Here is a 24,117-nt window from a genome sequence, read left to right on the forward strand (position 1 = left end):
GAACAATTACCTCTTTAATTTAAAATCTTGCAAGCAAAACTGATATAGTTCTATTTTGAAAAATTACTTTGGGTTTTGAACGTGGCTTTACTGTTAGTTTACTAAGATAATCACTTCTGAAATGTTAAGAAAAAAGGCAGAGACCAGATTCTTTGCCCTAAAGGAGATAGCTGTCTTTTAGAGAAACAGACAGGATGATACAGCCATGAATAACAAACAGCTTTACAAGGCAGTCTCATATCTATACAGTTATAAAAAAGCAAACACCTTCTTCTCAATAAATTAATTATGTGGATTAATGACTTCATATTGCCTTTGAGAGGCTTTATGGTAAACATTTATTTTTCAATCAAGTACTGGACTAAAGAACAAAAGTAAAAGGTTCCAATGGCTTGGTTAACACTCATATGAACAGCCTCAGGAACGTAAAAAGGCTATGTTATGAAGCACTTTTTATTCCATTAAACATTACAGGGCCAGATTGTCAACAGCTGAGGTTTTTGAAAAATATTTTTTATTAAGTGATACATTATTGGCATTAAGACCAGTTTTCTGTAGAGATGCCTAGGAGATGTAGGTATGTGCTAAATGAACCTAGATACTTAGGTAGAATAATTGCTCCTAGTTATTTATGTAGAATTTGATGCTTAGCTACTTCTGACAGCCCTGTTGAATGCCTACCAGCATTGTTAGACACTTCAATGTCTTCTAAATCTGACTTGCTCTTAGGCTGTGAGGTGTCTTATTAATTTCAGCTACATGATTCATTTGTTCTTTTGGGCAGAAACTTAAGTACTAAGCTGGAAAGGGTATCTGTGTTTTTCATTTCAATCTTGTAATTTCAATCATTTTAATTAAGTATTTGCCTCTCTCCTGTGGGTCAAGTGTAACGTCTTTACATTTTACTCTTTGCAGAGTAACATCTAGCTCTGACTACTAGTAAATGGAATTCTGCAGTATGCTAAATAATGAACGAATAGATTTCAAAGGTGTTGGACGGGTCTTAGCTACATCACTTTTACATGCAAGTGATGTGAATACAAGATTCCTATTAGCAGCAAAATTAGCTTGTTTTATAGTAGCATAAATGAGAGAAAAACTGGCTAACTTGGCTTGGTACAAGTTTGCAGGCTATTCCTACCCAAGTGCTTCAGAAGTTGAGCATAGTACCTGGCACAAATAGAAGAGCTAGAGGTGTGAGAATGATTCCTAAATCAGTGAAAAGTACCAGAACAGCTGATGAAAATCATTAAATAAAAACCCTCCTAAATGTGAGAATTTTCCAAATGCATTTCATTTATTCAGCTAATTTAAAATGTTTCTGAACTGACATGAATTTGCTAAATATTTTATAAGAAGAAAGCTACAGGCTTTATTTGTGCCACTGTATAATGACTGAAAAATCTACTTATGAGGAATTAGGAGATATAAATTCTTGTTATCCATCAGATTAATTAATAAAACATAATTTCTGCAACAGATGGTTTGCTTTCACTTCTCTGAATTTAAGATATTCAAGCAATGAAGCCCTGAATACAAAATGTTAATAGTTACCAAGGAAATCCATCATCTCTTTCTAGGATTCAAAATGGACATACCTCAGAATGATCTATTCCATTAGCATCATTCTAATTTCATTATAATTTGTAAAATCTTTTCTACATTCTTCGTGTTCTGTCCCCTATACCTCTGAAGTATTGGTCTTTTATCTTCCCTACATTTAAAGGGAGCTTTATCTAAAATTTTCTCAAGCAGGTTCAAATTCTGTAACACCTAGGAGGGATATATTTAAGACTGTAATTAAGACCTACAGTGTGAACAAAGTGTCTCTTTTAGTCTACTTGCAATTGTATCACAATAATTTATTTTTAGAACTTAATTTACAGAATTTTTTAAAAACTGAAAATGAAAGGAAAGCATTACTAAATGTCATCACTGCTGGTATCTTTCATTGTGTCCTTGGCTCACCTGATGTCTTTGTAGACAAAAACACCTTTTCAGTAAAACAGGAGGTTTTGCTATGGAGGCATGGCTGGGTCTGCCCTTATTTATAAGTTTCTCCTTTCAGCGGTCTGCCAGAAAAAAGCCACTCACTTGGGCAAAGTTCATTTAGACCAACTTTACAACAAAGTGCAAACCTGAGACAGAGGACAGGTAGAAAAATCTCTTCCCATGAAGTCAATAGGAATCCATCTCCCTAAGATCTTTTTTATTCTTGGCACCAGTGATTTTTCTCAACTGATTTATTGGAGGGCACTGGTTTAACTAATTTGTCTTGCATAGGTATCTTTCCCATTCTGTCCTCTCCACTAGTACAAAACAATCTTCCCTTTAAAGGTTATTTCCTAGCCAGATCTGTCCTAAAGCTATTATCATTAATTTGCACTTCAGGAGTTCCTTTCACTTTTAAAAAACTATGAGATACATTCCTGATTTATGGGTTACAGTGTGACAGCCATCATATGCAAAGAAGATTGTTTATACTTACCACAGATGCCCTTGAATAAGAGGAAAATTTCAACCATATCCCCACTCCATGTGCTTTACATAACTGTATTTGATATCCCAGAAGAACATGGCAATCTCTATTTTCCACTGTTCTCTAGGATGTCTAGTAGAATTTTATCCTTGTTCTGGAAAATTCAGTATTAACATACCAAAATACAGAAGGTTTATAATACTCCATAAAATTTTGTGGGTTTTAGGAGTAATTTCCATGGAATCACACTTTTAATCCTTATACAAAATTTTCCTGCAGCTGATAATTAAAACATTATTCTCAGATTACTGCGAACGTCATTAAACATATTTCAAAATCATGTGTTTCACAAAAAATTGAAGAAAAGCAAAATATTTTCAATGCTTTTTAGAAAAAACAATCAGTATGAAGATTAATGAGAGTGTACCTACCTAAACTAAACAGCACCAGGAATTTGAGACAGACAAATTCTCGTAGGTCAAACTGCAGCGAACGAAGCTTTGCTACCAGTTCTTGTGCATGGCTCATAAGATTGTTGAGGGTGGCTCCAGCTTGAGATGCTATTACAGAATAATCCACCTGTAAAAGAGAATTGTATTCCTATCTGGTTGTCATGCCCACACTTTGGGATGTTTCAAGCAATAACATACAACCAGGATACTCCTGAATATAGAAATCACTCTTAATTTAATTATGTTACCAAGTCTAGATGATTTTATATATAAACCAATTTTAACACAATGGTATATATTGAAAATAACATTAAGCCATCTATCTTAATGGTATATGACATCACAGTGCTGGTTTGTCTGTATTAGCTTTTTTTTAGAAGCTTTAAATAGCTATATATGACACTGGTAGCTGTCCACATCTAAGTTTTATTCACTTGGTGTCCCCTATTCTCATTGTAATAGTATGATCCTGCAGAGAACGACTGATGGAGTGAGCTTTGTGCCTACCCTGGCTGTACTGCTGCAGAGGGGCACGATGATATTCATGGGAAACAGTCCGTGTCCAGAACTTGGCCAGAAACATCTATTCAGGCCCTGAAATGTCGGTGTATTCCTACAGGAAACAGGTATTGTGTGGGTGGTTGCTGTTCTCAGCTACACAAAATCACTTGTTCAGGCAAGTGCTGCCCTGCAGGGAAGGAGGGGTGGCAGGTGTGTGACAGCCCAGCTGCCCTTGCACTGTCCCCAGCAGTGACCACAGTGCACAGAGCTCCTTCCCCTGGGCTAGGGACACTGGTGGTGCTGCTCTGGGCTCTGCTGCCTGTCGTGCTGCCCAATGTTCTCGGGGCAGGCTGACCTGCCTGGGAGCTTTCCTTGTATGCAGAGATCCAATGGAAAGCTGGAGTTAATAACACTTAATCAAACAGGGAAAATTCACAAGCACCGGAGACTTAAGGCCTGCCGTTGCTGACTCATCCTGGGGTGATCCTTGAACCTTGGGCAACCTCCCCAAGCCCAGCATGCTGAAACTGTTCTGGCTAATGCCAGCCCATTGCAGGGATGCTTCCATGCAGGAGACTGCCCCAGCCCTTGCCACTCTGAAGGTGTGCCTGCTTTGTCATGGGATGGTGACCAGTGGGGAAGGGCACAGCCTGTGGGAACGCTGTGATGGGAAGGTGAAAGGAGGTCTGGGGTGGGCTGGCTCCAGGACAGGGCAATGGCTTGGTGTGGAGCAGGGTGTAACTGCTGTATCAGAACTGAAGTGACCTGAACAGCAGCTTCAGCTTCAGTGCTCAGCCCACTTTTCATCAGAGTGCTCCACATCCCCTGCAAGTGCCACTGTGCCATGGACATGGCCTGCTGTGCTGCTTGCTGCCCACAGAACCACTCCTGGACAACTGGCTGAAACCTCAATGGGTCAGTGGCACATTTTCAAAATTACCATCACCTTTCTTTTGTAGGAGCCTCCAGAACAACAGGGAAATTGCTAATCATACTTCATCTAAGTGAAGTCTAGCTGTAAATTACGACTAACCAACACGGTAAGTACTTGCTTTGGATTAGTAATTTGTTTAATGGAATCAATGCTCTCAGCCTATCTCTAAGGTTTCCCATAATAAAGTATTTAATAAAGGAGATGTATCACGACAAGAAACAAGCCAATACTGCAAAATTTTGTTTTTCCAGGTTCTGATGCCTTAAAATCCTGTTTTAAAAAAAACTGTATTAAGTAACATGTATTTAGATTTTTAATTTTTTAAAAATTACTTTACTTTAAAACTACTGAATTGATTTCACTCAAGTATAAACAGCAATAAAACAAGAAAAAACCCCATACTTTTAACCTGACAAAATTTCAGCAAGGAAAGATAGAAAGATGATAAAATAAATGAAAATTAACTTTTCGTGGTAATGACCTTAATATAATTAATTAGTTACAGACTTTTAATAAGAGATTGTGTTTATACTACTCTTATTGCTCCCTATAAACTGGAGGTAACTGCACAAGAAAAATGAGGTTACACTTTTTGAATGGAGGTTAAGAATAACAACACTTTGCAGTGTTGGAGCAGTTAGAGTTGAGTTGATGCTTCAATTAAATCAGTGGATTATGCTGAAGAATCCTGTGAGGTAGATTATTGCTGTCTTTTACACCTGGGGAAACTTGAAGAAGTGAAGTTAAATTGCTTACTCAGGGCCAAAGAAATCTGTGGCAAAACTATGATCTGATCTTTAGAAACCCCAGTTTATCCATCTTTCAAAAAGTACTTGCTAGTTCATCTCTTATTTATCACTCTTTCTATAGATGCATTTAGGCATATTTCTTTATGTATATATATCTATATAATATGATATATATATATATATATATATATATATATATGAGATATATATATATATCTATATAATACCTCAAATATATTTTACTCAAAGATCAGTTTAATGTATTGCTATGGTTCAACTACTTTGTATTGAGAAACTGGTCACATATAAATATGAAATTTCATAACTTAATATCTCTTTTGTAATTGTTAAGAGGGAGGCAAAAAGCTCCAAATCCCTTACTGAGCTTCCAATTTGTGGGGAAAATATGCTACTCACTTCATAAGAAGAAGTTAAGATGTCTGAATGTCAAGAATATCAGTGGCCTTAGTGCATATGCCGATTATGCCATAATGGAAAAACCCAGTAGATGCCTGGATCTCCCAGCATCCCTCTACTGGAGAGCTCTCAGGCAACCTGCTCCTCTTTCAGGTGCATTTAATATTTGCAGCACCAGCAAATTTGTCTGGGAGGCAAGTCCTCATCTGCCACTCACCAGGAACAGGCTGTATTAAATTTTTATATTTATTGACATTTCATTACCATAATTGACTGCAGTTGGTTCTCTAGTAGAAGGCACAGGGCTGCCTCCTAAGCAGGAGAATTGGTCCCTTGAGTAGGATTTGCAATTAAAAACAACGCAGAATGGATTTTTTTTTTAATTGTGTAAATATGATGAGTTGAATTTTCAGCTTTAACTAGAGAATAGTAGGTGTGCAGAAGGCTTTTTTCAAGAGTGAGCAAAATTATGAGTCAGTGGAAAGACGACCCCCAAAGGTGTCAATCAGTTTATACAAAAGCAACTGTGCATGAAAAAGCCTCAGTTAATGTCTATTCTGAAAAAGTGGTCACATTAAAGACTACACTGTTCTGCTTGCTTGGTCCTTTATACAGAAATTGATACTAAAATGTGTATTAATTCTTTTACCTTCTGACATGATTAAAAGCAATTTTAAAATACAAAGATTAAACCAGCTCGGATTTTGTGCAAAATGCTTAATTGCATAATGAAGTCTTAGCATTTACTTTATATTGTACATTTTACTTCATATTGTATATTGATTTCATTTAATAAAATCAAATCCATTACTAAAATAGTCTTGCATCCCAATTAATACTACTACATTTCACATTGATTTTGATGTTGAGGTTGTTATTTGGCTTTTTTGAAAACGGCAGCTTTGTCAGAGCTTCCACATAACCTAATTTGGAAGTACAACAATGGGCTGAAGTTATGGCTGAACAAACAGAAGTGGGAATTCCTCCTGTACCCTGGGCTAAATAAATGCTGTGGCTGAAGGCCAAAAATAAAGGGAGCACCTGTGGTTTTTTGTTTTGCAAATGATGTTTCATGGTAATTAAAGAAGTTTGAAGACAAATTACTGGGCTCAGTAATTTTTCTGGTGGAATCAGGTGGTGGCTTCAGGTATCACCTCTGTGCTTGTAAAACAGTCGAAAGTTAATGGTGGAATAAAGTTCCCTTTTTCTTCTAAAATTAAGGAGTGTTTGATTTCTAGAATATGACTGTGGTATCATGGGGAAATATTGTGTGGAACTGCACCATCCCTTTCAATGCTTCAACAAGCTTGAAATTATATCCAGAATATGATTAGAGTGATTTTACTTTTTCATGGTGGTGCCAGGTGCTAAGTACCCCTGAATGCCATTCCTTTCAGCCAGATAGGAATTGCACAAGTAAAGAATAAAGCCCCTGCTGTAGCTCTATTCAGTATAACCTAGCAGACTAAGGCAGTCCAAGTTAATAAAAGATTGATTTCATATTGGATTTAGTAAATTAGACTACTGTGAGCTTGGGGTCCGAAGGCAGAGGCAGTGGGTGCCCAGGGGCAGCAAAGGGAGCGTCCTGCTCCTCCTGGTCTACAGGGTGCAACCCTGGCCAGCACCTCTGGCTGCTGGGAGCTGCTCCCCCAGTGCCCCCGCCTTGGCTGGCCCACACTGACCTGCCCTGGGTCCCTGAGCCCTGACCCTGCTCCAGTGGATGCTCAGTGGGTGGATGAGTCTCTTCTCAGAAGCATACAAGCAAACATACAGCAAACAAGCTCATTTGCTATTGCAACCGTTCCATTGTTTCCTGAGAGACAGGTTTCACTGGAAACTGCTGTGGTTATTAAACTCATTTTTAACATTTCAAATAATTCTTCCATTAAAAACAACATTTCTGTTACATTTCTAAGCAAATAAGCATGGAAAACACTTTGAAGAGGTGCCTACATACAAAAATTGAGAAGGTTTCAGAATGGACAAAACCCACAGATATGTGTGTATCTGCTGGTTATCAGGTTTGGATATATTAATTAAAATTTTGTTGACTTATGCAGCATAAGATGCTTGTCATTTTAATGTGAGACACAATAATAGAAGATAATGAATTAAGTTGCCAGTGGCTCTTTCCCCTAGGATGATATGGTGCTTGATAATTAACTATAATATGCAAATAGTAACACTCCAAAGTACTGCAGAGTAAAGTAGAATCCATTTCTTAACCAAAGTGTTATAATATACTTTTATGGTTTTTTTTTAAATATTGAGATGACAGAAAAATCACTGCTGTGTTTGATATTCTGTAAAGTTTATCAGAAGACAGAGAACCACTGGAAAAATTTTTGTGAATGTCTGGGTAACATCTCACAAGGCTGTGTTAACTCAAACTGCTTCTTCAGGATCTTTGAAACATGTAAATCAATTCTCCCTTCAAGACCCTCTTATTTTACCCAAATTTCTGCTCTATTGTTTTAAATCCTTTCCCACCTATGTGTAGTCAAGGCTGGATATGCTCACCTTGGATCCCATCACTATCACTACTCCAGTAGGCAGTTGGGACAGACTCATGTGCTGCTTTCTTCAAATAGATTTTCTGAACAACTTTGTCTTTCATGCTGGGCAAGCTTAAAATCAGCTATGGGATTTTACATGAGTTTGTTTTGACAGATTAGTTCACTAGCATGGGACTGGTTTGAAGAACTAACAGGCTTGAAGAAATGCTGCCAGATTCCAGGCAAATAACTTTAGTTTTCTTTCCTGCAGATGGGACCCATGTGTATGAAATACAAAAGAAATGTGTTTCCCATGAAGACAACAGAGTTAGCGTGTGGAAAATGGAAGAGTTCTGGTGTTCAAGGATTTGTGTCAGGTGCTCTCTCCATGAACTTTTACTGGAACAGGGATTTTAGATTAAAGATGTAGTGCTATGATGGTTTCATGGAAACACAGCAAAGTACATGTGAATTAGGATCAGGTTGTTCATAGGTATGTTCACAGCTACATGAAAGGCTCAAAATATGTAACAAATATTCGGAAAAACATGAATTCAGGGCCTTTCATGGTTATAAATGAATTTTGATGTGTTTTACCCAGTTTAACTGAGCACATCTAGTTCATCCCTAAGGAGCAGCCAGCATAATATCTTCATATCTTCATAAGGCCATTTTAGCAACTACCACAACCTTACTTTCCTTTAGGCAGAAACCACTAGAATAAGGAACTGTGAAAAAAAGCTAATACTATACTGAATAGTGAAATAATGATTGTTTGACCTCATTTGTATCCTCCTTGAATCAAATCCTGTGTTTATTTACTGATGTAAGTACTTCTAGATTTGGCCCTCAAATGCCAATACCTCTTTTGTGCTCGCCACAACTATGAAGCCTCACTGACCACAACACAAATTGAATGGGAAAAAGATACTAATTTCCAAAAATATAAGAAGTAATAGGTTTCCACTAGGTATCCATGAGCTTTCTATACCTATGACTTGTGGATGTCCTTTGCAGCCACTCCTCTAACACTCTTGTGCTTTTGTACTTCAGTGATACTTCTGCAAGGGTGATCTTTCTTGACAACACCAGCAAGATCTCATGCTCTTTCTCTGATGCTATGCTTTAGAATAGAAATCCAGATGTAAAGATGCGTTTGTGTGATGACTTCAACTAAATCAATAGTTTCAACAATCTCAAAAATGTCTGAGATTTAGACACATGATTGGATGGCCTTTTTAATTGGAAAGGCTTTGGCCAAGCTCAGCAGAGAGAATATTTGGCAACCGTGAGCAGAGTTTAGGTATGAACAAAGGGAGCAGATGAGGCTACAATTCATGTGTTGTGCATTGACTGTTGCAGGAAGGTGCACAAGCAACAATATTCTGTGCAGAGCTTTAGCTTATGTGTGCTGGGTCTTGGAAGCTGGCAGTGTATTGCACATGTAGAAGACACAAGGAGAAAGTGCTCAAGTTGGAGGAATTAGAATTCTATAATTAGAAATGGTCTGTTAAAATTACATGCTACATGGCAAGCCTACAAAACTCAGCATGTGGAGAGCATATTGGCAATGATTTACAATTAACCACCACATTGCAAATCACTCCTTAGCTGTTTTCTATTATGAAATTTTGAGAGTTGTAAAATGCATTTGTGCTACTTTATTTCCTTTTGAAATGGTAATTGCTACTGCTGAGGGGCAGTACTTAGTGCAGAAAATGAAGTGTGCAGCACAGGGAGGAACTTGTTTCTGACGAACTGCTGAGGAATTGTAATGATCTGAAAAAAGTGCTTTCTTGAAACACATACAGACAAAAGAGCTTCATTTATGAAACCCCAAATAAATAACAAAATACAATAAAAAAACCCACAGTCTCTTTTTATGCAAGGGCCAGAGCTTACTAGTTTGTTGCTGACTGCACCTTTTCCCCATCAAAGTGGGAACAGTGGATTGACACTGAGTAAAACCCATAAGTCAGTGGCTTGAAGGAAATGCAGATATATGGAAATGTGATAGGAGTGCCCTAAAGTAATGGGTTTTGAGCCAGTGTGTTTGAAAATTATCAAGTGTTCTTCTAACTACTAGCCCCTTTTAGATACCTAGTACAGCACTGACAGTGGTACCACCCTGGGGACCTGGATAAAGTTTGGCTTTTGTGTCTGAGGAACAGAGGCTGTGCAGTCTATAAGTGGAGAGAGCAGGTATATTCTAATTAAGTGATGGCAAGTTCCCCCTTTACAGCTTCCACCTTGATGGTGATTTGTAAAGAGGACAGTGTTTATGAGTAGCTTTTATGGTGGGATATATTAAAGAAAGCAAGGAGTGAGGCTTCTCAGGTCTTAAATTTGCTAACTTGTGTCAATAATCTTGATCTCTCAGGTAATAAAGTTGGCAATCTAGCTCAGGTCCTCAGTTTAAAGTTATTATCTTTGAAAGCCAGGTGATTGACTGTAATTTTGCTCATAGTGCTTTGCTGGTAGCAGAAATAAAAACATCTACAGCACTTTTCATCAGAAGTGTCAGAGTGCTTTCCACACCTTAATCAACTAATTTTTATGAAATGGTGGCATGATTTTTCCCTGTCTCTTCTGTGGGAACTGAAAGGATCAGGACAGTAATCAGAAAGTATGCAGGAATGGTGCACTAGCAAAGACTCATAATGCCCAGGTCTGGAAGGGTGGCTTCCCAGAATTATTTTACAGTTGTTACAGAGTATACAGACACAGTTGTAATTGTCCTTTCATAAATACATTTGAACAGATGTTGTGTCTAAGAGTGCAACAGTCTGAGTCAATGCTTCCAAGATGGACCACCTTGATAGTTAGGAAAAGAGACAGTTGTGTTGGATCAACTTGTCTTAAAAAGTAACTCACTACTGAACAGGGATGTGCAAAAGCAGAGCACAGCAGCTGAAGCTGAAGGAATGGCTCAGGATGGGTGATGTAGAAGTACCGTCCATGTCTACTGCCACGGAGTGATAATGTTAAAAAGGGGTTAAAGCTGTAGTTGAAGCTTGCAAGGAATGTTAAATTGCTATTCTGGGATAAACCAGGAAAATGTGGTACTGCAGCTGCATTCAGATGGTGGTTTTGTGGCAGCAAGCACAGACCAGGCTGAGGTTCTCAGTGCCCCCTTTACCTCAGTCTGTCCTAACAAGATCTCCTGGGATCTGCATTGCATCAGGGCTCAAGGAAGAGGAGAGTTATAAGCACTGGGTGTAAGTTGGGAAAAAAAAAAAAACCAACAAAAAAACCAAAAACTTCATAGGAGAACTAAGGAAAAAGGAAAAACTTTCTCCCCATGGAGATTGTCAGGCAGTGGTACTGGCTGCACACAAAATTTTCACAAAATTTTGCAGTTTCCATTCTTGGATGTTTTCAAAGCCCAACTGGGCAAAACCCTGAGAAACCTGGTTTGAGTAGGGGTTTGGACTGGGGACTCCTTAAAATTCCTTCCAGTCTGGATTATCCTATGATTTTAAGATTTGTAGCTTTGGCAATTCTAGATATTTTAAAACTTCTGGTTAGCTCACCCAGCCTTGTCCATAAAAGAGTTTCTTCAAGGAATGATTTTTACCCATGAAAATAATTTGAAAAGATGCTGGTTTGAAGTAAGTGCTTTTGATGCAGAAATTGCCTACAAGTCATGTAGTGGCACAACACTGGCACTGCTGCAGCACCTCGATTGCCAGCAGCCTTTGTGTGAAGCACATGCCATGCACAGCCCAGCAGGGCAGGTGCTGCTCCTGGAAACAATCTGCCTTTGCACCGAGGATCCACTGCAGCCAGAGCTGAGTGACACTGGGACAGAACAGGGGCATTACAGGGAGATTTCAGAAACAGCGGCCAGACTCTGTAATTCAGGTCTAGTGTCTCCCTGTTTCTCAAAGAGAATCTGTGATACATCCATGGCAGTATGTTCTGCAGCTGTTAGGAGTTGTGAAATGGGAAAAAGGACTGACTGTAGAGTTCTTGTTGCTGTTGTAATCATACTACTCCTGCTCTTAGCCTAAGTGCAAAGAGGAAAGTAAAGAGGGTGTTAGGAGACTCTGGGGGTGCTTGCACCAACTTCAAAAGGACAAATTTTGACATAGGAAAGGGAAGCTGGATTCAAAGAAGGATGTATTAAGACTAGTTTACAAAAATGGGAAAAATTAATGCAGTCATTCCAATATAGGCAGGTTTTAACCTAGTTGGAGACTGCCTGGAAATGCACAGCTTCCCAGTTCAGCTGCTGATTTGCAAGCAGTACATTTAATAAGCATCCTGCTACCTGTTGTCCAACAGTGAAGAAACATTCTGCTTTGCCTTGAGATCATGTGCAGCTGGGGTTTTTATTTTCAAGAAAAGATAAAAGTGGCTAATGAGGTAAAAATTACTACTGTGGGAAAATGGGGACAATGGCTGGAATTTAAGGGTAGTTAGATACCTCTAATGATTTCAGTGGGACTTAGGCACTCAGTACCTTTAAAACAGTGCTAATCACATAACAAAGGAGACACTAATTTAGCAGTTCTCTCAGGAACAGAAACCTGTCAATGTACTTATAGCTTTATAAACAAGCAACCTATGTGGTAAATGAAATAATTTCCAGTAAAATTGTCTGTCTTGCAAAGCATGAATTGGAAAGGGAATCAGTCATCATCTCAATTGCACTAATAGAAATCAAGAGTAATGCAACTAAACTAACTTTTGCTGATGCTGATATTTGAGATAGGTTAGTGTCTTTCCATGAAATGCAGGAGTCAGTTCTATAGACAGAATTTGAGTTTTCCCAATTCCTTTCTTTAACAAGTGAGTAATTTCTCCCTTCTACTGTAGACTTCTTAATCACAAATGCAAACAGGAGAATCAGAATCCTTCTGATTCTTACAAGTATTTCTTCTTAGTGTTGAGAAATAGCTGTAGCTTTAAAATTGTAGCTAAAGCTGTAAGCAGATTCCACAACATGCAGACACAAATGGTGTAGCATAGGAAAAGAAGCTCTTTCCCATGTGTGTATAAATTGAGGCAGTTAAGTTTGCAGCTACTTAAATACCAAAGAGACATAATTTGTTTTCACTTCAAGACAGAAACATAATGTACAGGCACACTTTGATTTTCTTTGATACTCTCTCTTATTTTTTCTTTGTGTTAAAAGCAGAATAACAATCTGAGGAATAAGGTTCTTGTTTTACTGTTAAGATTGTTGTGCTTTGGAAAGCATAGTGGAGACAAAACTTTCTATTTCTTTTGTATTTTCTCACAATTTCCCTAATATTTACTACATTATAGCTCTTGCATTTTGGGAGATCCTTGTATCTGACACATGAAGAAAATTATCCCTTGATAGCTGTGCAGAAACTGCACACTGCATACCCTGAGACAGTTTCTTAGACACTATCTGCTTTTATAGCCTATGGACAGAATAATTTTCCTGTGATTAGATATCTCAGCAGTCCAGTTTCTCACACGTCTCTAAAATCAAGGTATTTCTGAGGTAGTAAGCAGCAGGTTCTCTAGATTTCTGACCCAGCCAGTGCTTCTTTTCAGTAAGTCACAATTCTGAAGGGAAGAAAACAATACATGCTTAAACCTAAAGCATTAGGTTTGGCAGGGTTGTTGTCAGAAACCATTTAGCCCTACTACTTCTTGAGAAACACAATTACTGAAGTATTTGAAAAGCAAAGTGCTGATGATTATATCTGCTTTTTTACATTTATCTGTGATCAGCAGACTAGAAACAGAGTGCACAACTGATTTTACCTACACTACTTATGAAGGATCTCTGAGAACACAGTAGTGCTTCTGACCTAGTGAAACTCCTGCTGTTTTGCAAATGATTATAAAAACAAGACATGGCTATTTCTGTCTGACCACACACTCACTTGTTGCCCGGTAACCAGAAGGATGGAGCCTTCTTTCCCATGTACCACTTGCCGGTAAATGTGATCCAGAATTAAGAGCTCGCTCCAGCAGTTCTGAAGCAACTTCATTTGGTCATCAACCTGTAAAGAAAACAAACACAAACATTGGTGACATGGGAGTCAGTGGTGACTCTGGGAGCAAGTCTGACATCACACTAGGGAGGCACCTCTCCACACAGCTGGCTGACATCAGGAGAATAGAGATGCTGTCTAGAACTATTCATGCCCAAAATTGCTGTTTGCAGTCAAATAAACAGAGCACTGCTGTAGCCTTTACCTGTGAAATGTACAGAATGCTTACTCCTGATTAGATTCTAGGAAAGCAAAACTAGAAATTAGATTCTAGGAAAGCAGAATTTTGCATTGTTATGCCAAGTAGTAATAACTGTATATTTATGGCAATGGGTTTTTATTTCTACCCAAAACAAGAACAGCAAGAAATAATGCTGATGTGAACTTTCTCCTATTCCTCATTTTAAACCTTAGCTTCTGGAAATAATAAGGAATCTGCAGATTCACAAGTGTTATTGCTTCCAGAGGCCCAAGTCAGAGACCAGTCCCTTGCAAATTAAAATGTGAAGAGAGGTTAAAAAACTCTCTACAAATGGCTCTGGTGCTATGAAAAGAGAACATTTCTTAATGAACAGAAGCTGAGCAGCTTTGGATGTCACTCGTAGGGCAAGAAAGGGCAACGCACAAGTCAGTGGTGAGCAGCAAGACACATGTGTGAGTGGATTTCGAAACAGAAGGAACATACTGGGCACCCAGCACAAGGAACCTACATTAAGATTTTCTGTAATTATTTGGGATCTATGTCTTAGAGGACAAAGAAATTTATCACTAAACTGACTCTAAATGCAACTAGATTGCATTCAGTCTTCTTCACTTAAAGACTGAAAAAAATTTAGGATTTCCAAGGAAGTGGGAGGAAAAAAAAATCACAAATTATTGGAAGATAGACTATGAAATTAAGTCATGGTAGACATCAATATCCTCTGAACCTATTCTTACTGAGCTTCCTGATTTCTTTTAAAAATCGAAATTTTTGACTTTAAATGGGTGCCCTGAAAGGGTTGATAGGTGCATACATTAGCCTTGCTACAATTCAGAGTGGTAATAGCACCTATGCAGTTGAAAGGACTCTTAAGAACCTGCACAGATAGTAATTGCTGAACAAATGAAAAATGCTGTAGATGCTATAAATCTAGTTTTAATTGCTCTAGAACTAGATTTTGTCATACACAGGAAACCACACTACAAGGAGTAATCCTGCATGAGCTGGATTAGATAATGCACTAGATGTTTTCAAGTTTTATCAAATATGACCAAATGAAATTTAGAACTTTATTCTTTCAGGCTTGTTTTCTAGTTGTGTAGTAGAGAAGGAAGTAACTTTTCTTCGTAATAGATTTTTGTAATGTCACCTTGAAAGTTACCTACTATTGTCTCTCTCTTTCCAGTCATTTGCCACATAGCTCAGACTTTAACATCTGAAACATTGAAATCTTTACTTCTTCCATTTGTCTTCCCTTTCAAAGGCACAAGAGGCTGTGTGCTGCCGTTCATGTTTTCCACACAGATACAGAGCAAGGCTGATTTGGTATTAAAAATCTCTTGTTCTGCCTACAACATGTATTTGACTACAAAACTATTTCAACTAAATGATTTGTTGGCTCAAGAGAGGACAGTAAATCACCACATGAATACACTTGGGCCAGGTTTAAATTATTTGAAAAATATATTTGAAATATACAGATTCTGTTAATCTTGCTTTTTACATGAAACAATTATTTGATCATTTTCTCCTCTGAACAAAAAGGAGTTGAAAAAAATCACAAAAATCAAAGATATCATGATAACAGGATAATTTAACCCAAATTACCATTTCACACAAAGCTATCACAGATTACATCCAAAGAAACCAAATTTTGAGAGACTTTAAACCTTCAGCATCCATATTGTAACACCTAATACCTGAGTAAGAGGTCAAGCACTTGACTGTACCATAAATGACTCTGTATTTCCCATGTAAGCCAGCTGTCTCAGCCACAGGCTTTTGAAAACAAACTACACTTTACAGGTCTGCCTTTCTGAAGATCCTAACAGCAGCTACTCCACAATCAAAGCTTACCTCCCAAGCTTTATCCTGTCATTATCGAGCCAGTGCTGTGAGAACAGTGCGAGATGGCAAAATCACAAAAAATTATTTTGCACATAGTCTGTTCCTGCTGTTTTACAAGCCTCACAAAACTAGCACAGTGAACATCTGCTAGTGGTTCAGAAAGTCTGCTCCTCTGTATTCACTGTAATTTAACCAGTGAAAGCCCATAAAATGGATAGCATAACCAGCTCTATACACAACCCAAACACCGTGTTGCCTGCAGAAGATTTTTAGATGCAGCTACTATTTCCATTTTAAGAAAGATGGTGGGGCAGCAGATGCTACCAGTTTGCACTAGGAAGAAAGAAACATGACTTTAATGAGGATTGTGTATAACTAAAAGGTAACACAAATGACCAGTTCCAGCCTACTTCTGAAAGACATGTAGATGAGGAAAAGCATTTAGATCACATTGAACAAAACCAGTAATGCACCACTTCTTATGTTGGAAGGAGCTGGTAAAGTTTATGACATGTGTAAGTGCAGCAGAACACAAACACCATTGTGTTTCCATGGCACGTCAAGAAATGTGTTGCAGAAGCATGTTATCTGTCAAAATGAGAAAATCAGCCTTTGACCAAAACAATTATGTGCCTTAAACTGAATGTGGCTGAAACTAATCCCGAAGGCAAAGACACACAAGTTTGCTTCTGAAGAGGAAGATCCTCCCACAGGAGAATGCCCTTATTGACTTCAGTCTTCTGACTCCAAAGCTGGAGAAGGCTGCTCTGCCATTAGCAGTGTAAGCAGGAGAAAAGGTAAGATTCTGTCACCAAAACACTTAAGTCCAGTCTGGGACTACACCTAATCAACAACATTTTCAATTGTGGTATAAAATAAATTAAAACAAGCTCACAAGCTTTTACTGCTGGCTAAGTTTTGAGGGTTTTTTCAGTTTGTGGGGATCTTTAAGAGTATTATCAATGTTTTAACAACAAGAAAAAGCTCCTGTTGTCCTAACTACTAGGAATGCTTATAAATAAAAGCTAAACATCATGTGGCCAACACCTCCCTGCTGCAAGAGCATTCCCCAAATCTGCTGCTGTCATAACAGAACACTGACATGAGGATAATGTAACCTGGGTCTTACCTAATCAAGTTGTCAAATGAGAAGCCCATTTGACAGCTATCAAGCCTCAAGCAAAAGTGTCAGTGAATACTGTGCCCAGATGGTTACATTTCAGCCCTCTCTGGCCAGTGGCACTCAGATAAAGACACACCAGTGGGGATAGCATAACTGTAAATTGTTGCTGAAGAAATAGCTTTTAAAAATAGATGTGGAAAAAGGTAAAGAGAGCTCTGTGACTTAAAAGAAGTAGGAGATCATTTCCAGCAGGCAGGGTGGCAGTAAAGAGGAATAATGTTACAAGTATGAAATGAGTAAAACATCACACATGCAAAACTGCTCTTAAGTGACAAGAGAAGCAACAGGAGTGCTTAGGAGGCTGCTTCAAAGGAAGAGAGAAGGTTGTGGGAGAAGAAGAGGGGAGCTGTATATTGGGTAAAACCTTGAAGGTGAGGAGGACAAGCTGCAGACTAAAAGGGTTTGTGTGACTGCAAGGGATGCTGCTGGGGCAGAGAAGGAGCAAGTTCTGTTTGTTAGAGAAGCAGAGAATGGTGGTTGACAACAGTACAGGTGTAGTATTGTTCATCTGCACAGTGAACTCAATTCTGTCAAATGTCTGAATACAGGTTTGAAGACAGAACTCTCTGGTGGCATGTCAGAGTTCTACGCTGCCAGCTGGAATTATAACGTGACTTTAAAGAATTTTTTTTCTGAATTTTCCACTAACAAGGATTGGAAAACAGGCATGCCTGAGAATACATTTAGATGCGTCTATTAGTCTGCATAATTTATCTTGTCAGTATAATGCAAGTTACATAGAGTATTTCCAGGAGTGGAGGAAATTAATTCTCAATTTGAAGAGGAAAGGTCTAACCCTGAGCACAGTGGTGACACATTATCTCTTGAGAGGAGAAGAAGATAGGAATGGGAGTGTCACATCTGCCTGCTAAACCCTGGCCTTTCCTCTGCTGGGCCCTGAGCTTTTGATATGGGATTCAATGGAAGTTTGTAAGTCTCTCTGAGGCCTCTGTTGACACTGAAATACACAATCACACCTTATCAATTATAGTTAAAGGGAGGACTTATCTCAGAAATGCTGGTTACTCATCTGAAAAACTATTTGTGCTGATGTTATAGATGAGGAAAGCTAGTGTGACACAAGAGTAGTATTGTTGTAGAGTGTATGCTTCCCACAGCACAGAATGTTAATCATTATAAACTTTTGTTTTTTCTGAAGAACAACGCTGAAATAGCCAAATAGTAGAATGAAGAATAATGTGTATGCTTTGCTGAAATTCACCTTAATCTTATCAAAACCACACTGTGTCTTTCTTTTAGGGAAGTGTTTCACAATATTTTGCACTGTAACAAACAACTGCAGATTCATTGCAATTTTTCTTCTGAAGAGATATTTTCAGCTTGAAACTTGATGAATTACCTGTTAAAAATTTCAGGGTCATGGGTTTTTTGTGTTGTTCTAAGTTAAATATTTTCCTTATAATTATTGCTGCAGATTCAGTTAAACAATGTGCTCACCTTTTACCCAGTTTACACCTGCTTTTCTCAGAAGCTGAAGAATCCTTTTTCATCTCTGTTCATTTACATCAACTTGCCACAGTAGCTTTGGGCTTTTCTGCTACTAAAAATTTAAAAGGGAATCTAATGATTTCAAAAAAACACAGTAATTGAAATTTATGTGATAAAACTGTGCTGGATTCAGCTGAATTATTTTTACTTATGATTCTAAGAGGGAATGCAAATATGGAATAACATGAAGCATTCATCTCATAGTGCCACTTTTAAATTCTATGGCCATTGAATAGCCATTTCCTAGTGAATATGAAGTGATTAAACATCTGTCTGAACTGTTCAGCTTGAAGCACATCGGTTCAAGGAATGGTTGAACTTTCTTTCAAATGCAGTTAGGAGATCACTCACAAGTCATTGCAGACATATAGTTTGAGTTGTTACTCCATTTTCTTATGCTATAGTGGTGCAAATCACCCCAAATCAAAGTTTTATAAGACAAGTGCACTCCAGAGACTATTTTTTACTCCTGAATGCACGCATGGTTTCCAAATCATTATACAGGTAAGGAAGGATTTGGACTCTCCAGATGGCTTGCTGCTAACAGTGGGAAACCTCCTGTGCAAGGTTGCTGTCAAAAAGCAGCACGTAACAGCCAATATGATTTTAGAAGTGAATGCACATAACTTTCAGAATCAGTGAATGCCCTAATAAAATCTGATTGCTGCCTATAACCTCAGTAATAAAATGCTACAAAGTTCAAGAAGAAATGATTTAATATTAACTATGATTGTTCCACCTCTTTACTAGAAAACTGTGGGTTATAAAAATTTCTAGGTGAAGGCAGGGAGAGATCTTTACAAGTCTGTGTTTGGTTAAATTACTGTCCTGTTTCCATCGAGCTCTAGCATGAAGGGAGTAAAAATCTATTCAAGTTTGGTACCGCTTTACATTTGTCTTGTTTTAAAAATGAAAAGAAATACAGAAATACTTCAGTGTGTGCCTTTTCCTGCTCCTTTACAGCCTGTACAGAGGCTGTTACACAAGTGCAGTTGTAATTGGAATGTACCTCTGTGTCTATGTGTAACTGTTTCTCTAGTAACTTCTGAATCCACCAGTCAGAGTCAGAATATTTCAACAGGAAGTTTTTCTATTCAAGATACTAAGTTTCTATATGCTTTGTTTGAATCAGTGTCCACACAGAGGAAAGTAAATGCTGAATACCATGCTGAAAGAAAGGTTAATGTGCCCATCCTTTATTCAACGGCAGGGAAGTGAGAAAGAGGAAGAGAGAAGGACTAAAATGCTTCATTAACTCCTTGCTCATGGAACCATTAATATTTGGAATATCAAACTACTTTGGAATTTTTTAAAGGACATAGATAAGGAATTTATAGCACAAAGCAGCATTTGAAAAGTCCCATGCTTTTTCACCCTTCCAAGCTGTGGAGGAGGGGTGCATGTGTGGTGCCCATGCTCCGGAAGGCATGTGGTGTTTCCAGCTTAGGAAATGCAGGCAGGGAGAGCAATGGCTTTGCCACAGCTTCTCCACTCACATGCCCCTGGACAGCTCCCTGTGAGATCACTGGGAAAGAGGGGATGAAGGCAGCACTGCCCAGCCATTTTCGTTTCTGTGCTGATCTTCCAGAGAGTCAAAATACTTCAACAAAGCAGCCTTGAGCATCAGTTCACACTCATCCTGTTTTCTTGCAGGAATAGAGCACAGGGTACCTGAGTCTGGGGGCCTCAGATTGCTGAAGGAGTAGGGGCAGGCAGCAGATGGTCATCCTACTAAAGAATAAGATCTCTCTTATGGATCTTTGGGCTCCATTTAGGAATTATTCCCATCTGTTAAGGAGAAGGTAAATGATCAATCTCATTTCTACAAGCATCAGGTGAAAAGGCTGTTAGAATAAGTTTTCTGTGTATATAAATCTATTATATAGGGCATCAAATGCGACAAATAGCACTCCTATTTCTTCTCCTTTTCCTCACATCTATCTCTGTGCAAACTGCATGAAAATGACTTGGTGTTTCACAGTCAGCATTATTTCTGATGAATTATGAATGTGTTTTTCTTAGGTTCTCTTTTGGGTGGTTGTGGGTTTGTGTTTTTTATTTTATTTAACTGAAAATAAGAGAAGTATTTCTTTATAGTCCCAACTGAAAATTTTGCTTACAATGCAGTGTTTCTTGCCTCTCAAAGTGAATAGAAAGATAAGGAAAAGGGAAAATTAATTATTTTTGCCATCTGTTTCACAGAGTGGAGGTACCTTCTTTAGTACTGGACCCATAGAATTTACTTTCAAAATTCTACTCCTGTATAGATGTTAGTTCAGCCTAAGCTTATGCATGGTTGGGTCTAGAATTTTAAAATAATTAGATAAAGCTATGTAGTTTATGTAACAATTTTGGTACTAGAGCTTTGTGATCCCTTGAATTTCTCTGGAAATACACCTATTTTTTTCTGATGTCAAAAAACTAACTACAAAATTGTGTTGGACCATATTCTTAACTCTTAACTTGTGTGGATATAATTTCATTGACTTGCAATAAAATCTGAATTAGCCCCACCTGATGAACTGTTAGCCTTGCAGGTCTGATCTGCTTTTTAGGCTGCACAGTGATGTCCCTCAGGGAATTAGAAGATAAAACTGAGTCCAGGAAACTTTGTGGTACTGCTGGTGGATTAATTCTTAATATATTCAATCAGCAGTTTCACTCTATTGTAGAGCAGCCTGTGATTAAAGTTTTTGTGATCTTCTCCAAGTCACATCTTTTCTGAGAGGATTTCTAATGTCTATATAATGTTTCATGTCTAATTTGTATATATTGTTCCTTTCCTGTCTGGTGATGAATTGGTTAAATTATGTTTTTATTTTTCTTCTAATTAGTGTATTGCTCCAGATGAAACTTATTCTGAGTCTGCAAGTAAACTCCAATATTAGCTCTCATTTTTAAAATTCTAGATATCACAAACATCAAATCTCAACAGAGATCAACACAATATATAGGGTACATTATTAAAATTAAAAGACAAAGTTCTAATAAGAACTAATGTTATTTTTGACAAAATAAATACTCTATTAAAATTCAATCAAGTAGGCATCGTATAGAAAATGTTTTTAACTTGTGACTAAAGACACATGCTAATTTCAGAAAGCAATCTTTAATATGGTAACAGGCAATCAGAGTAATTTCTCAACACACTTTGTGTCCCATTCTTTCAAGGGCTGCATGCCCCAGAACACTGTTTTTTGGCATGAGTTTTTAACAAGAGTTACTTAAATCTGCTCTTATTTAAATTACACTATGTGGTTATTCTTCTGTTTAACAGGGTTAGCATTTATTTCCAGTACAGCTGTTAAGTGGGTGTGGAGTATGGGAAAAAGGCAAGTCATATGTGAAGAATAATCTTACTGCCTTTTAACAGGTGACACCTACAAATGCTGGTTTGTTTACACTGTGGGACTGTATTCATGATTACACCAATGGGAATATGCAAATAATCTTCTGAAGTCATGGCTAAAAAGAAGTTACTTTAATGGTAGAGCACCATAAATGAGAGAAGGACAATTTGCCAGGTGAGTTTTAGTGACAGTCAGGGTTGGACACTGACAAACCACACCAAGAATCCAATATATCTAATGTTTCATACCATTTGTAGTTATCAGCAAATCAGTAGTTCTTTATTTTAAAATAAACTTTATCTTTTGATTGCAGGGCACTGCAATATTTCTCCGGAATTAAAGTATGTTGGTTTATATTTTACATTTCAAAGTCCTCTTAAAACTTTTGGCAGACATCCAACTACAGAAAGGTAAGTATTTCCTTCTGCCCATACTTGAATCAGGGAAACATAAGGATGTAGAGTCTCCAGACTGAGAGCTGGCCACAGAGTCACCTGTAATACACTATGGCAGTAGAGGCTGGTGTTACTGCACTTGCCACACAAATATATTCCACTATGTTTTCCTCTGATTTGTAGTAGAACAGCCAGAAAAAGCCACAGCAAAAGCAGTAAGAAATCATGAGAAACGGTATCTTCAGTCAAGATGTGAAAGGAGATGGTATACTGATGAAGAAAAAATACAGAAATGTTGTCTTACATCCTGAGAGCTGTAGCAGTAACAGTAAGTCACTGGGGCAGAGATTAAATGAGGAAGAAGACCGAATGCTAACGGAGAAAATGAAAGAAAAATCAGCCTTATGAATGGGTGTTGTCATGTATTAAACCAGTATCCATCTGACTTGATAGAAACAATTGCTTAAAAACACCGCCAAAGGAAGCTGAAGCCATACAAGAAGGTTGTGGAGGTGTAGTGATGCATGATCCAACAAGGTACACAGCAATGATCTGTAAAACTTACTACTTCTCTTTTTATCTTAAAAGCATTGCAGGAGGCTCTCAGCATGCAGCTACTACCATCTAGCTAAATCCTTTCAACTAGGAACATCGTCTTCAAAATATTTCCTCCTTTCCCAACACAGTCAAGTGTGAAAGAGCAGACAGAGAGCCATGTTATTAAAAATCACAGGAAGTCCTGATTGAATGAATGTTTAGGGAACAGGCAAGTGTGTATTAAAATGTTTTTTTTTTTCCATTCATCCTTTCATTTGGCTTTGTTTCATTTATTCCTACTTCCTGTTTCCTGTAGTCTAATTTGGAAATCTCTGAAGCATCATTAAAATACAATTGTCGCAGCTCTGCTCAGGTCCCATATTGTCATTAGCTCTGCAATTAAGATTAATATTAATTTTAAAAAATACCTTTGAATATGTTGATGAGAGGAACTTTTGCAGTACGGAACACAGAATGAGTAGGAACCTTATAGGCAAAAATGAAGGTAGACTGTCACACAAATCAGTCAGCCTCTGACTTTCGCTGCTGTCACAGCTGGACAGAGGTCTTTGAGTCTCTCAATTGGGTTCCTACATGTCTGCATGCAATAGAAGATTAGCTGGGTGTTTAGGAAAAATGGAGAGAGTATGTACATCTAACTTACTGGGTTGTTCTTAGCTTGTTTCTGAATGACAGTGATTAGATGCCCAAAATGATGAACAACAAAATCAGGATGCTCTAATTACTTCCTGTTCACCCATGAGTGCACCACACACCTCAACTGCAGGAGCTGAGTTTCAGACTGGTAGAGACATAGCCAATGGGCAACAGCTTCCAATAAAATGGAAACATTCTCTTCAAAAAATAATTTTTTGCATTTCTTACGTGCAAGTATCTGGCAATCTACTACGAATCTAGGCCTAAGAACCAATTACTTTGGTTTGTAATGAGGTTTAATATTAATTTTATTACTGAAGGTTTGACATGACTAAAAGATTACCATAACACCCAAATGTAAGAAGTTTTGTTGTTTAATCCGAGGTTTATCCTTTTTTTACCAAAGTAGAGTTCATGATGACTCTGCCTCT

At 38.0% G+C, this 24,117-nt stretch overlaps 1 protein-coding gene across 2 annotated transcripts in view; it reads right to left on the bottom strand.

Moving 5' to 3' along the window:
• The window catches only part of NR5A2 (nuclear receptor subfamily 5 group A member 2), an 88,870-nt gene that overhangs the window by 24,606 nt on the left and 40,147 nt on the right, over positions 1 to 24,117 (bottom strand). For both annotated transcript variants that reach the window (XM_021547296.2, XM_021547288.2), the window contains 2 exons: positions 13,895 to 14,014; positions 2,911 to 3,058 (listed from right to left, as the gene is read on the bottom strand). In XM_021547296.2, coding sequence (XP_021402971.1) covers positions 2,911 to 3,058; positions 13,895 to 14,014 — 268 coding nt within the window. The remainder of the gene's footprint in view (positions 1 to 2,910; positions 3,059 to 13,894; positions 14,015 to 24,117) is intronic.

The sequence above is a fragment of the Lonchura striata genome, chromosome 9 (genome assembly GCF_046129695.1).
Source record: "Lonchura striata isolate bLonStr1 chromosome 9, bLonStr1.mat, whole genome shotgun sequence".
Lineage (NCBI taxonomy): Eukaryota > Metazoa > Chordata > Aves > Passeriformes > Estrildidae > Lonchura > Lonchura striata.